Here is a 16413-nt window from a genome sequence, read left to right as displayed (position 1 = left end):
GGCCCTCATACTCTCCTGTAGTAGACAGTGATGATATTGTTTATGGACAGAATACAGACTGTACAGCACTTCTGTTGTTTTAAATGTGCTTTATAAATAAAGTTGGATTATATTGTATGAAATGAAGGGAAACACCACTTTAATCTTATATTATTCTGCACTGATTTTCACAGAAAAACCTTTACTTTTACTTCAGTCAAATATTTGAATCCTCTCTCCTCCTCTGAGTTTCAGAAACATGACATAAAACATGTCTTTCTCTCAGTCGTTCTGAACCAGGCTCACTTTCTTCTCAGGGATTCAGCACCGCGGACAGTTCCGGCTGCACGCTCCGCCCACTCGCACGGGGGCTCCGCGTCGCGCGCGCCGTCCGTCCAATCGTTGCAGTAGCAGCGCGAGCTGGAGAGAGCGAGGATAGAAGAGACGCAGCTTGAGGGGAGAGAAGCTTCCACCGAGAGAGAGAGAGCCGAGGAATCCACGCTGCGCTACGTGACTCTGCGGGTTCAAGCACGCGCTCATGGGATAAAAACCTCCCGCTCACATTTGAGCGCTTCCTGTGTGTGTGTGGCGCGCGCGCCGACCGTGTGCCTTCGCATGTGTTTTCTGCGAGGACTAAGAAATGATTTTGCAGCGCGAGCGCGAACGAAACCTCCCCACGCCTCTGTGATCCTCATCCACGCGCGGCGGTGATCTGACGTGGATCCGTTTGGACGTTGACAAACTTTTGCGCGAGCGCGTGTGAGTGTTTTTTTTTTTTTTTTTGAATTGTTGTTGTTTACTTGGAGCCTGAGCATCCAGGACGACATGGAGGGCGAGAAGTACTTGCAGGAGCTCGTGGCAGAGAAGGACACGCTCGATGCGCATTTTCAGCACTCGCAGAGACTCCTGGACCAAGGTAAATAAGCACGCTTTCAATACTGTGAGAAAACCACTCTTACTCACATGTGAACGCTTGGTGATGGAGCTACAGGCTGAACCACAGCTGCAGCAGCAGCGTTTACTTCTTCAGTAAAGCTGTGTGGTGTTTTTATGGAGTCCTGCCAGTTTTGTGAAGTTGTTGTGCACCAAAAGACACATTTGCTTTCTTTTGTTGGCCCAATGAAGACAAGAGGACACTTTGTCATTTCATCTGCAATCATAGATGATCAGGAATTCAAATTTACACCAGTGTAGGACACAGAATTTAAAAAAAGGGACTAACAGAGGGATTCAAATGTATAAACATTCCAAGTGTTGCTGATTGTGACTTGCAGGATTGAAAACTACACAAAAGCATGGTTTAAAACTATAAAAACAGTTTAAAGCACGAGTATATTTGTTGCAAGTGTTAACCCAACCTTAATCCATGATAAAGGTAAATTATGACAACGTGTGTGTGTGTGTGTGTGTGTACAGGTCTCCTCTCTACACACACATTCTTTGTGTGGACACACACAGACATAAATCCATTCCCCAGCACCTTACACTAACCCTGAACCATCACAACCTAATTCTAACCCTAAAACCAGGTCTTAAACACACACACAAACACACCTTGGAACGATGAAAGCAGCAGCTCTGCTTCAGTCACCTCCTCATGTGTCGGCTGTGAAGTTCATTTCACTCCACATTCAAAATGCACTGTATGTGTTTCCTGCTTTGAAGAAGTGGATGTGACTGAAATGGAAGCAGCAGCAGCGGCAGCTTTCATTAATCTGCAGCTTCTGCTTTGAAGCTGTCAGGATTTTTTGCAAACACGCAGACGCCGTGGAGCCGCTCACTGTTGGATCCACACTGCGAGTGCATCCCCCTCCAGCAGCACTCACTCGTGGGCTTTGTCTACAGTCAAGACTGCTGTCGTCTTTAAAGGCAACAGACGAGACAGCGGCGTTAGTGAGCTCGGTGCAAACCGTCCTGCTGCACTGGAACTCATCTGAGTGAAGATTCAAATTTTAATGCCGTTTACTTGGAATTTAGCCTCTGATCTCCATGAACTTTAAGAACATAAGAGTGGAAAATGTAATGTAATTTTAAATATTAAGTGTACAATCACATGCTTTCTATTAGCCAGAATCAGGGTGTTTGGGCATTTTTAATGAGGCCATCACATTTATTTGACGGAATAAACATCTTTTGAGTCGTTCTGCTAGATTAGAGCAACACTTCATAGTTTCTCCAAAACACTTGGAAGAGAACGGTGAGCTGCAACATGGAACTTCCCTTCCCATAAGGGTTTACCTTAAAATGCCAGAAATAAGGTGAATCTATGTCTAAAAATGATAGTTTTTATGGTTTTTGGCTGCTCGGTCCACTGTAACCACTGAAAAATGACACCTGGATTACGAGCACATGGGAATTTATTTGAGCCTTAGTGCTCGCGCGGCGCAGATCTGTGCTGCAGGTGCACCCATGGTAATTCCGGCTTAAAAAACTGGGTTATTTTTGTGCAGAAGTTCTTTTCTTTTTGTTCATAAAAACGAGCCAAGTGATCTTTAAAACACAGTACTTTTTGCTCTGGTGTGTTTATATAGTTGGTGAAAATGAAATAAAATTTCCATCAGTTTGCTAAAAAGAAAAAGGATGTGACATTTATATTGCACATTCTTATACATAGTAATGGGAAAAGCAGCCGAAATGCACTGTGTTCATATCCAACACAATAGAAAGGTACACGGAGACAAGAAAACACAGAGGAAAAAGTACTTATGTCTTTGCTGTGTATTTACAACAGTGATCAAACAGGAATCACTGGGGACACCGTCGTTGTCTCATTTTGTCCAACAGCTTGAGGCAAAGACGTCGACAGAAGCAGCAAATCCTCACAGACTGTGGAGTAAAACACTCGCTCACCGCTGTTAGTTTACCAAAAATAGTTTGTGGTTAAAGTGACTAATCACTTTAACTCTCTGAGTCTGTCACATTATCACACGTGCCAATCTCCTCTCTCTCAGATATAAACAGATTGGACCACATTAAACTGAGCCCCAAGGTCAAATGAATTGCATTTTAGGAAACTTGCTGGGAGTGGTGTGACATGAAAGCGTTTGGTGCTCCTGTGTCCTCAGATAATCTTTCATGATAAAAACCACTGGGATGAACCAGTTTTGAAAATGTGACACTTTGTTCTCAATGATTTAAGTTTTCAAGGAATCATAAGCATTTTTATTTTGATGATGGTTCTTGGGTCATATACAGTGAGGTCAAAACTTTATTCTTTATTCTACTTTGGGTGAGTTTTTTAAGAGCAAACACTGGGACAGTGAATATTCTTCCATTAGCACTATTGAGGTTTGTTCACATTCTCCCAATCCTTGATTCAGTTAGATTTTAAGGTCTTTTCACACTTGTTTAGCCTTGAACACCGCACGTATCTTTGCATCGCCCTAATCACGCACCGGTTTGTGGTTATTATGGTCATTTCACTTGTGCTGTTGCAGGAAGGAAGCCAGAGAATCGGCGCCACAAGTACATAAGTTTCCATTTGGCCTGTTTTTTGGACAAAGATTTAATTGTTTTTTATTTTAAATTACGTATTATACTGTTTAAATTTCAAATTTAACACAAAAGCTTTTTTTCTTTTTCTTCATTTTAAATTGTTAATACAGTATTTTAACGTGCAGTAAATTGAAAATAACTGCTAGATATTGAAAGTTATTCTGGGAAAAAATTGTCAAAAGCACTCACAAGAACATTTTCTTGTCGTTTCACACCTGCTGTAATAGTCTCTGCTGTTGTTTTGTTTTTTACTTTAATTCATGCTTACAAAGCCAAAGTTCACATGGACTAAAAATTGTAAACAAAAGTGATGTAAATGAAAATGCCGGTGAGTTATTCAGGTCAGATATTTACGTGGATAAAAAAGCAAAATCACTCACAATTTCCAGGTTTTGTTGAAGCTGGTCTTCATGTGGAGAGCAAACCATAGCAAGCAGTTTATTAATACATTCATTTCATTGACAAGCTCCTCCTATCGCCACGTTTGTTCTCCTCCAGTCACCAAACAGTAAATGCTGTGACCAAGACTATATCTGTATATATATATCACCTATATCACCTGCATTGACACCATGGAACTTCTGCTTTAGGATCGTACTACAAACCCATAAATGGTCCAGGGTTTGGTTTACCTGGATTTACCTGGTGTGACCGCACCATTTAAGCCATGTTTCCATTAGGAACAGAACCAAAGTAACTGGCCCCAACTGTTCCATTTTTCTGCAACCTTTTCCTTGGGGTAGCACAGTAAAATGGGAGCTAGACTGGCTTCACTCACGACAGTCAGCTGATAGAAAAGCGTCACTCCCTTGCAACCGTCTATTCTTATAAAAAGCTTTGACGTCTTCTTGAGACAGACAGGAAAGAAACTAGCTGCTGGATTTCCTCCTGTGTTGTCTGTTGGGTCGCAGTCAATGTCCTTCTTCTCGCACCGGTACGACGCTACGTATCTTTACCGTAGCGTAACCGTACCGTGATGGAAAGAGGCACTTCTCTTGGGATAACCCGAACCAAATATAAATGATGGAATAAGGATTAAGAACGATTTTTAGAGCTTTTTAACAGTTCCACTGAACTTCATTTGTGATATTTCTGGAGGGGGGCAAAGGTTGCCGTTGGTCACCATTGCGAGTGGCAGAGTTAATCTGTGACATTTCGTGAAGTGAGTGGAACTCTGTGGTGCACAGAATCCGGCCAAAACATTCAGTCTGCCACAACTCCAACACTGTAAATACTGTTATCTCTCTTATACACAACAGATGGACCCACAACGCAGCTTAAAAGAACACTTCCTCTGCCATCTTGCTGATGAGTTCTGGACTTATTTATGCAATTGTCGGGGGGGGGGGGAGTGCTACAAATGGCAAATATGAGATTAGCGCAGGTCTGGAGAGACTCGCATTCAGGAGAAATTAGGGGAGCATTGTGTTTGGGAAGCTCGGGGACAAGGCGGAGCGCTTTGATAAGTACGGGCCATTCGCAGAGCTCTTCTCCCACAAGGAGCGTATCTGTGTGACGAGCTTCAAACAGGCAGCGGCAGACACTTGGAGCGGCAGACAGACGCGTCTTAAACCAGAACAGGAGACAGGCAGGAGCGGCAGACAGACGCGTCTTAAACCAGAACAGGAGACAGGCAGGAGTTGTTAACGAGGGGCCGCGTGGAGGCACGGACACATTTTGGGAGGCGTCAGAGATTCTACATGGAATCTCGACATTTTTTTTTATCTGTTTGTTTTTATCCGTTTTCAATTTATTTGCAAAGTGTGAAAACTTTGTTCGTAACCATAGAAACAGCAGCTTTTGCAGCGAAAAACATTACGTTTTTTAGTGTTCAATTAAGAGTTCAAATGTATGAATAAATCCACTTCAGACTCACTGTCCACTTGTTATTCCCCCTTTGCCAGAGACGACAAATTAAAAAGTAACTTTTAAAGAATAAATAAAAATATTTTACAGACATGTTCTTTATATTATCACAGAGAATATTTTGTGTAGAGTCTAACGCACATGTGACGAGTGACACTTCCTCATTCAGACGACGACGACGGAGGGAAAACACAAATCAATCACCTCAATGTTAGAGGTTAAATGTATGTATTAAATATGCCATTTCACTCCCTGATCATGCATGGAAGAGGATGTGAACACAAAATAGTGAGTTTATTGGGAGTGAATAAGTGAATAAAACAACTATAATAAGTTAAAAGTGTCGCTGCAGCAGCTGCAGCAGCAGCAGCAGCAGCATTGACAGCAGCAGCAGCAGCAGCAGCAGATGCATTCAGTGTGCGGCTGCAGAGCAGCGTGGAGCCCAGTTATAACCCCAGTGCTGCACATAAGCTCCATATCTAGTGCTTTATAATTGGACATTCCACCGCAGGAGCTCCGGCAGAATGTTTGTATTACATTAACAGCCTCAGCTCTGCTTATTCACAAAAAAAAAAACCAGCCCAGCCCCAAACAAAGCAGATGGAGCAGCAGTGACAAAGCATCCTCATTTTAGACGCGATTGTTAATTCATCTCATTTAACAGAAAGGAGGCTTATTTTTAGCCGTGATGAGAGTAAATCCTGGGCTAGAATGTCCACACTAATGTTGATAGTGATAATGATCTGTGGATCTGTGGATCTGTGGATCCGTGGCCCCGTGGCCGGCCGACACACTGAGCTACACGGCGAGCACAGGTGGAGGCGTCGTGCAGCCAAACCCCCGTCTGAGGCCGGGAGTCGACTGGTGATTTGACCCGCAGATGTAGCGAGCTGTACGAGGGCAGACGAGGGAGCAACAACAACCTGCTCTGCATGCAGACGAGCAGGAGGAGGAGGAGGAAGCTGCTGCTGCTGCTGCTGCTGCTGCTGGTGCTGCTGCTGCTGCTGCCGCCGCGGTGTTTGCTTTGCTGCAGCCCCCACCGGAATCCAGGGGTGAAAAGTGGGGCAGGGCAACACAGGCCATAAAAACCCCCTAACAAGGACTCATTTGCAGACACGACGACGTGCCACAGCGGCTGCATTGATTTCACTCGCTAATGAGGAACGCATGTTCTCACTCCATATGGCAGCAGTAATGAGTCAACGGTGCCATCATCATTTAGCTTCTTTTCCCCTCACTCAATGTTTAAGCTTTAACGCAGTGAGAGACGTAAAAGCCTGAATTATTAACACGAGTCATTTATGTTTTCAGAGAAACAGACACACAGTTTGTCAGGGAATCGCAATTCAGTTGAATTCAAATCAAACACATCGTGAGTCTTTCTGTTCCTGTTGAGGTGAGAAAGTGATGATTAACTGCCCTCAGGGTTTTTATGTCATTGCAGTGTTTGAGGAGGAGTTGAGGAGTGATGCTATGTTTGTCATCAGACACGCTTTAAGGATCCGGAACACGAAAAAGAAACCTTTTACTCCACAGTTGTCGTCTTTCTTCACGTGTGAACAGGAGATTCCTGCTTTCGCGTTACAGTACATGAACATTAAAGGGTTAAAAGCTTGTTTTTGACAGTATATGTTTGGTTTAGGCCTTAAATCACACATTATTTTTAACAATATTCTATTCTATTCAACAGATTCCACTGTAAACATGACAGTAGCTAATTGGCCATCATTTCCTGAACAAAAAACGCATTAAAATAAATGTATAAATAAAAACAGGTCATAATTATTACAGAATAAATTATCGCTGATCATGTTAAATGTTACAGGTAAAGTCTGATATAAAGTACGTATGTGTGTGTTCTGTGTGTTTTTAGGGCGGAGCTTTAACACAAGAGCAGACAGGAGGGGGCAACCTTTTCCAGACTCCTAATAAACTTTATTGATCAACGCTATCTGAACATGACAATGGTTTCAAATGTCTCATAAATAATTATATATATGCTCAGGAACCAGTACTAATTAAATAGTAATTATTATTATTATTAGCGTTTATTCTCTCCATCTGTTCACCGCGCTTCTCTCCCGTCTCCATCGTCGTCATTTGCTCGATGCATAGCTGGCCTCGGGCTCAGCCTGTTGATTTAACGCTGCCACTGTCACATTTTTCCATGTAGAACAGGCTGCTCCGCGACAAACGCTGCATTCATATTTCAAATGTTCACAAAGTGTGTGTGTGTGTCTGTGTGTGTGTGTGTTTTCCCCTCTCCTCCTCCTCCTCCTCCTCCTCTTCTTCCACCTGCATGCATACATACATTGCTGAAAGGCTGCCTGGAGCTGTCTGCTACAGGACACACTGATCCAAGAGGAGACTTTCCAATTAAAGTGACTTGCCAGGGTGCTTTAAATAATGCAAAGTGCACTTGTTTAGGCAGGAGCAGATGATGTAGAAGTGTGTGTTTGCTTGGTCGGGGACTGGCTGCAGTTTTTGATACTCGTGTCATTTAACACACAGAGACCATCAGTCCCCCGAAGATGAATTCTAAAAGCTGTGCATTGTTTCAAACACAACCTCCTAAAATACCTGAGGAATTGTCAACGTTAGCTTAATCTTTATTTCCCGACCTCTGAAGCAAAACGGGAACATGAAAGGAAAAATGGCTTCAGGATAAACTTTTCTCTTTTCTCTAAAAGCAACGTTTCAAATTGACATTGCAATTTGAAACAATGCAATTATCAGACGGTAAAAAAGGCTGCAAAGTTAGTATTTACTGAGACTCACAGTCACTGTTAATGGTAATTCATGTCTTCAATTTTGGATGGTATCTCGTGTCGCATGAATATTTAAGGCTGATGACCTTGTGTCACCAGAGTTTGAGGAAAATTCTTAATTTGTGGGCTGCAAACTCATGGTTTAGTGTTTCACTGACCTCCACCGATCCAATAACAAAAGCAGGTTGTATCACGACAGCACACCAGATGCCAGCAGAGCAAGTAGAGCAGGTAGCTGCTAAATATCAGAAAGCCTCAGCACGCCTCTCAAAAACATCTTGACCAGAGGAAAAAAAACAACAATTAAATTATTAAATTAATCAAATTTAGCAAATGCTCTCTGAATATTTAACTAACCTCTGATCATACGGTTTACATTACATGTCATTTAGCATGTAATGTAATTTAGGTTTAAATTTTGCCGCACTTTTACGTCACTTGTTGCTGACATTAAACCAAAATAGGTTGAATGTTTGTAAAGATTTAAACAAACTGTGGGACAGGTATGTATGTGGATGTGTTTGTGTAACACGCACTAGCAATGTTTTCAATTGTGACTGTTTTAAATGCTGTTTCAAAGTTTGTAAATGACAGAACTGAAGAATCGTCGTGTTCCCCAAACAAGCAGCACCATTTTCCACCATTTGAAAATCCAGTTAAATTCGTTGCTGTATGTCGATTTCTGCAAATGCAGTGATTCTGCAATAGTTCAGTCAATAGTTCTTGATCCATGCTTCTTTTTTCGTCAGAGGCAGAGAGGGAAGAAAACTAAGGTTTAGAGACCCTGTCACGGCCTTATATCTTGTCAATCTTTACTTCTGTCTCTTATCCTCCTGCTTCTCTTCAAACGTGTCTCTCACTCTGAGCTTTGGCCCTGCAGCTCAGCAACAACGACGACGACGACATCAGAGTCTCCACATGTGTGAATCTAAGTCATTATTATCGTCGTTTTCATCCAAGTGTCGGCTGGATTCACAAACACTGCCTCATTTATTAATAGGATAAACACATATTTTGTTGCAACCAATCTTAATTGGTTCATGGAAGTATTTTGAGTGTTCATTACTCTGAAGATTATTTTTACTGACTAATTGATTAGTGTTGTTGTCCATAAACCCAGAGACGTCTCATTTGTCCACAAACTAAATATATTCTGTCTGCTGTCACAGAAGGGCCAAAAAAAGTAGAAGAAGAATCAGTGAATATTCACATTATTATTGATGATGATAATAATAATAATAATAATGATAACACATGATATGTCATCGGGGAGATTGAGGAAACACTGGCTTCACTGATAACGATGCTGCACTCAATTTTGAAATTGAATTTACATTGACATTACAGTTTGTGTCGGATCGGTTCCTCACACCTGGTGATCTCGAGTACTTAGTACCTGAAACCTCTGGGTTTTATTTTGAGGATGGAGGAAGTTCAGCGTCACCTCCTCGCCAACATCACCTCTGCATCACTTATGGATCCACCCATCATGTTTTTTTTTGCTGCCAGAGACACAGACAGGACACAGACAGACTTGGATTACACTGGATTAGTTTGTAAAGGAGAGGAATTGCCAGACTGTATCAATCTGTTTACTGCGCCTGAGGCCGAGAGACAAAGGGAGATGAGGTGAGAGGAGAGAGGAGAGAGGAGAGAGGAGAGAGGAGAGGAGAGGAGTGGGTTTGGCGAGGCTGGAGTGAAAGTAAGAGTCTTCTCTTCCCCAGGGGGAAGGTTATTTGTAAAGGGATTGTACCAAAGTCGGTTACAAAAGGGAAAATGCAATCTGTGGGGGGATGGGGTTGGAATGGGAGTTGAAATTGAAGGAAAAACAGGTTATGGGAGTGCTGTCGTAGATGTGATGGTGATAAATAAAAAAAAAAGTTCAGCTGTCGAAGAACGAAGAAAACAAAAGAAAAGTCCGAGCTACGGTTAAATAAAGCCTGCTTTCCTCATTTTTAACAAAAACACAACTTCCTGCATGAGTTAAGTGTTCTTACAGGTGCAAATCCAGGAGTGGTTGAGTTTCATGCGTGACTAAATCACTGTCATTACAGTGCTGAGGAAAGACAAGTGTGATTATCCCTCGACGGATCAGAGGGGTGTGATTTTCTGTTTTTTTTGACACCGTGGAAGCTTCACAAACACTTTTATAACAAAAAATCTGAATCTTTTCTTCCACTAAATCACACTTTTACACTTCACATGTGACTCTGGATCCTCCCTGCATCCTGCGCCTTCATCTCTCCCTCTCTTCCTCTTCTTTATTTATGTCGTTTTGTGCGGTTGGCACCTCTGTATAGAGAGGATTGCACTGGATTAGCTCCTCCACCTTCCACAACTGATCCGATCCATTTTGTGTAATCCAACTCAATTTAATTATGTTTATCGTTCCACCTCGCTGGTGCCGAGCAGCAGCAGCAGCAGCAGCAGCAGCAGCAGCAGCAGCAGCACCTCGCCCAAGATAAGCCCGGGGACGTTGCGTCTGCCTGAGCTTGTTGCTTCACAGACAGATGGTGTAAGTCACCTACACTCTCTGTAAATACTGCGCGAGGCACAATGTAATGTTTCAGAGCTCCGACATGGAAAAAACCTCCGTCCAAACGTCGGAGATTACAACCTCCGTTATTTGTGGTGCAATAGGAATTTGTACACTTAAGCAGGCGCCACGTCCCACGATTTAAGACTTAATGTGCCCACTCATGTACACAAGACACTTTATTACTTCTTAGAGAGCTAGGCCTTGGCATTAGATATCAGAAGCTCTCAGTACAAAGTTAAAAGCGTCAGTCTGAATGCACTGAGCTGCAGATGTTAGCAGAAGACAACACCCTGCTCTGTCATTAACACTGTTTCTGCAAAACCTCTGATCTAATGCAGTGACACTAATCTGTTCTCTACTGTTTCTGTTCCTTATTGTATTCAGGGAGTTTGTTTATAGCTTCACAGAGAACAAAACCATGTCACAAAAGAAACTGGGAGGAGAATTAATATTTCTCTCTACTCTGTGGCTTCAGAAAATAGTCTTTCATTTGAAATAAATACAACATTTGCCCATCAATCCACGCTCACGCTAACCTATGACGCCAAAGTGAAAACATCCATAAAAAATAAAAACCCTGACCTCGACTGTGATCAGGTCTGAGACGTCGTCTAAACCTCGGGAACTGGTCCACCAGTGGCAGAACGTCGTTTAAAAAGCCAACAACCACGGCAAAGATCCTCAAAGAAAAGCTGCTCTGATCTGTAGAGAGACCCGAGGACGGCAGTTAACAGACTTCCTTCCATCTGCTCGGGAGAATGAGATAAACTGCCTAAATCCAAGCTCGCAGCGACTCACACCACCAGACGCCAACAAGTCGACTGAATTAAAATGTCTCAATAATACTTGCTAGTTTAAGCTATTTTACTCGGGAATTTACAATGAATTCTTTATAATTGTGTACAAACATTGTCCACAATGAGGTGAATGAGTGAACGAGACAGAGCTGAAAATAATCATGACGTCATAGAAGAAAACTAAAAAAACTAGAAAAGTTTGTTCAAATACCACTGGTGCAAAATCGCCCAAAAATGGCCGATCAACCCAAGATGGCGGCCGTCCTGTTAAGGTTGGATCATGGTCATAATGTAATTTTTTCTTCATCCCAAACTTCTACATCTGTGCACCAATTCTTGTGCATGTACGATAATTGTGCTGTTCAGGGTGAATTTGTGCCACTTGTTGGCCCCTCGCAGAAGTCCGTGAGTTTCAGGGCATGGGAAATTTGCATGAAGTCATTTTAGACATGCACAAAATCACAAACCAATCAAGAACCAAACATTAATCCAAACGTAAAACCATCCAAAGACGTCCCACTAAGGCAGATAATGAACAAACTGTGAGCTTTATACATCCATAATTCATATATTTCAGAGGGTTTGAGTATTAATCCACATCGATGTGCACTAAGTGTTAAATATCCTTTTTTTAACAGGGGAGAAGAGAGAAGGAGAGTTAACCTGTGTTGTACTGAGAGTGTAGGAGACATGGATGCTCATTTACCACCATGTGTCCACCAGGAGACCTCTCTCTCTCTCTCTCCCTCTCTCTCTCTCTCTCTCTCTCTCTCTCTCTCTCTCTCTCTCCCTCTCGCTCTCTCTCTCTCTCTCTCTCTCTCCCTCTCTCTCTCTCTCCCCCCTCTCTCCTGCTGGGGCTGCCTGCTTCCCCATGTCTCCCGTCTCTATTTTAAGAGCCTCGTATTAAAGACTAATTGTGTTCGGCATTTGTGCGGACGTCTGCCTCTGGTTTCCTCCTCCTCCTCCTCCTCCTCCTCACATGAATGAATAAATAAATAAATAAATAAAATGCAGTTTTTACGGCCGCCGAATAATCTCATCTCCTCATTTTCAATAAGCGCAGCCCCACTGACCAGATGCAGCATGTGCATAGATTCTTGTTAGCTCATGAATGTGTCACTACCGTTCCAATGGGCTGTAAAACATTCATTAAGTCTTATGGGCGAACCGTAAACAAGGGGTCAAATCAGGATATATGACCCTCATAACAAGCCCCGTTCTCCCCTCTCCACTCTCCACTCTCTCTCTGCGCCGTGATAAAATCATACTGCTGCTGCTGCTGTCGGACTCTGTGACTGATGGCTCGTATGAGCTCCGTTCGGCTGCTCCTCTTGTTCAGAGTTTGACCTGAGTTCTGCACAATACCAGGCTTGTTAGTTTGACCTCGTGGTCAGACAGAATCTGTCTGTCTGTCTGTCTGTCTGTCTGTGTGTGTTCTCATTAAATCTGTGTCTCCGCTGCCTTCATTAGTCTGGGAAATGTTTGGGGATGCACAGCAGTCTGTTTTTCTAAATATAATCATCAACAAATAATAATATGACCTTGCAATAGAATACACATGCAGGGAGACTGGGGTTTGTTCAATAACACAGATCTACAAAGGTTTACAGTTTTATTTACTTACAAAATGACCAGTATTTAAGCACCGATATGATGCTTGCTGATGCTCCAGCACTAGAAATAATAATAATGATAATAATAATAATAATAATAATAATAATAATAATAATAATGATAATAATAATAATGATAATAATAATGATAATAATAATGATAATAATAATAATAATAATAATAATAATAATAATAATAATAATAATAATGATAATACTAATGATAATAATAATAATAATAATAATAATAATAATAATAATAATAATGATAATAATAATAATAATAATGATAATAATAATGATAATAATAATGATAATAATAATAATGATAATAATAATAATAATAATAATAATAATGATAATAATAATGATAAGAGTTTTCAGCAAGACCAGGTGAAGCTTGGTTGTTTAATTGGGGTTTCAGTGACGGGCACATGGTGCCGTGGTTAGCACAGACAGAGTTTCCTCTGGGTTCTCTGGTTTCCTCGCACAGTTCCAAAAACATGCAGATTTAAGGGATTAGGTCAATTGGACACTTTAAGGGCCTCATAAATGAATGGACAACTATTTTGATAATCGATTATTCGCTTTGAGGCTTTATTTTATAATTAAACAAACTTTGTGTGGTTTTTGAGCTTCTTAAATGTGAATATTTGTCTGGTTCATTTACGAAATCATTCAAACTGATGAATTTTGGTTTGTGGACAAAAACCAAGACATTTGAGAACATCATTTCCAGGTTTGACGATTACGATTACTCAGTTAACCGAGAGAATAATCGATTATGAAAGTTAGTTGCAGCCCTAAGGTGTAAACGCATTTTTTTTTTTTGCCGGCGAGGCGTCCGTACACACAGGGGGACGGACTCCCAGAGCGAGAAAATCTCAAAATGCCGGTGTCCGTGTCAAACAGAGAATACGATACTGACGTCATATTCACATTTTTATATACAAAATAAACTTGAATAACAAAACAGATCAGGGATCGTTCCACACGCAGTCTGCTGCACTGAACATCCACAGCTCGTTCTTGTCTGTGACTCTGCGGCGCGTGTGCTGCGCTCACACAGTGCTTATGTGTGTGTGTGTGTGTGTGACTCTCCTGTGTGTTCTCGTAAAGTATTAAGGTTTATGGCAGGAAGACACCAAACAGACATTATTATTATTGCTCTTTCCTCTGGCTCAGTTCATTCTGACTCTGTTTCTGTTTTTAATTCTGTAACGTTAACATCGTCTTCTTCTGTAGTTTCCGTGTAGATGAGGCCTAAATTGACCGAGCGTGAGAGTGGACGGTTGTTTGTCTCTCTGTGTCCCTGTGATGGACTGGACCTGTCCAGGTTGTAGCCTGCCTTTCACGCTATGTCAGCTGGGATTGGCACCAGCAACTCCCGCGAAACTCATGTGGAGGTTAAAGCGGTAGAAGATGAATGAATGATTGAAAAAAACAGAGCTCTGTGGCACAAAGTTCTCATAATAAAATCTCTTATCTCTAATTTAGCACTATCATTGCTTCATTGTTCAGCTGTGCACTGCCCCCCCCCCCCATCCTACAGCATAAGCAGAAACTTCAAACCCAAATAATGCTTCAAACCATTCATAAACTTCTTCACCCTCCTTGTCATCCTCTCAGCTCAAGCTGTGCGCTTCGATGCGAGGGCAATGTAGCTCTCAGCAGGCCGGGTTTTCCCTGACACATGAGCTCTGTTTGAGTTTCAGTCGAGGATCAGTCTGTGCATATTTTGCACATTTGTCTTTTTTTAACGGAATATTTGTTGACATAGAACATCGACATCAAAATCACTGCGTCTCTGCCGCTGATGGATAATAATTAATGAATGTAAAAACTCTGAATCCGCTGTAGCACGTCATTAATTAGCCGCTGGAAAACAAGAATCACAGCTCAATTCTTGTCTGTCATGTGTAATGCATCTCTGGCAAAATATGATGGTAATTACAGAAAGCGTGCAGCACACACAGTCGATGCCTCCCAACGTGGTGTGTCGATGGGAGGATGCGAGAGGTGAACGGATAGAAATCAAGTTTATAGATCTGTGGTTCGCACTCGCCCACCTCTCCATCGAAGGGCCCCGGGTTTTAATTGCTGTCTGACCAGAGTTGCTTCTGTGTGAAGATGCCCCGATTGATACGAGAAGCAGGAGGGGGGGGAGAGAAATGGTTTTCTTTTTCTGTGGTTGTTGTATTGACAGCTTCTCATCCTGGAGGAGCTGATAAGAACACAGGATCCACACACACGCACACACACACACACACACACACACAGAGGAGTGGATTGCATTTCAGGGCCAGGAATCAGAGCTGTTTTTCGGGGACGAGCGAGCCTTAGAGGTCCTTGTGCTTGACAGTCATATCCAGCGTCTGAGGACACAGAGGCAGGTGGAAATCTCTACAGTGGTGGTGTGTGTGTGTGTGTGTGGGGGGGGGGGGGCAGGTTGCAGGTTGCATGCAGGAGCAAAGAGGTTTTAACCTTGTAACATAAATGAATTGGCTGCATGCACAGGGAGCATCGTGTTCACAATCAATAAGAAGAGTGCATTGATTCACTGAGCAAAACACAGGAGAGCTTTTTGCATGCTGCATGTGAGGTCACAGCTTTATTTACTCCAGCTCAGAAACACAGGAGAGTTCATTCCCCCCCACGTCCTCAGCAGCTATTTAAGTGAAATATCCTTTTTATTAATCATAAATCTGACTGTATTTGTTATGTACTTCAAATTGCCAAGAGGATATGATCACCCATTGAAGGCAGATATGAAGAGTTGTCAGATAGCGTGAGGTGAGAGGTTTACGCTGATTGGCAGCCCATGAGCAAGGGGCACAACCCCCCCATTGGTCTCCGGGACCAGATAAATGCTGCCCACTTATCTGTGTGGTATAAATTATTTTTTAGTAGTGATTTAAAGTAGCAACAATTGTGCAGAAGTCACAAAAAATAGACAGTTTTTATTTTATTTTGTTCATAAAAACGAGCCAATTGAACTTTGAAATACAAATTTGATCTGATTTTAAAACATGTTTTAATATTTTTTTACTGGTGTGTTTATATAGTTAAAAGAAATGTCCTCAGATTGCTTAGGTTGTGCTGAAAAAAGGATATAAGACGCTCTATATTCTTATAGCCTCTGTATAAACTGTATGTGACGCAGTAAACCTTTATTCCACATTCTGGTTTATTCCATGAGGCTTTTGGAAACTGTATCCATAAATACACAAGAGTTGTAAAGTTTCAGACAGAAAATAATGTCCAACCTTCAGTTTTGATAAAAATGTGACTAAAAGACTTGATTTCACTGCAGAATTGTGTTGTTGTTTTTTTGGGGGGCGATTGAGCTGCCGTGC

The 16413-nt window shown here is 41.9% G+C and overlaps 1 protein-coding gene across 2 annotated transcripts in view; it reads left to right on the top strand.

Annotated features, from left to right (window-relative positions):
* The first annotated feature begins 405 nt into the window (after positions 1-405).
* The window catches only part of khdrbs3 (KH domain containing, RNA binding, signal transduction associated 3), a 108778-nt gene continuing 92770 nt past the window's right edge, over positions 406-16413 (top strand). For both annotated transcript variants that reach the window (XR_009234103.1, XM_058620046.1), the window contains exon 1: positions 406-895. Coding sequence is in view for 1 of the 2 variants with exons in the window: in XM_058620046.1 (XP_058476029.1) it covers positions 805-895 (91 nt within the window). In the remaining variant the exon portion in view is untranslated. The remainder of the gene's footprint in view (positions 896-16413) is intronic.

This window comes from Solea solea, chromosome 20, assembly GCF_958295425.1.
Source record: "Solea solea chromosome 20, fSolSol10.1, whole genome shotgun sequence".
Lineage (NCBI taxonomy): Eukaryota > Metazoa > Chordata > Actinopteri > Pleuronectiformes > Soleidae > Solea > Solea solea.
The sequence above is the reverse complement of the archived record's forward strand: the minus strand, read 5'-3'. Positions and strand labels throughout refer to the sequence as shown.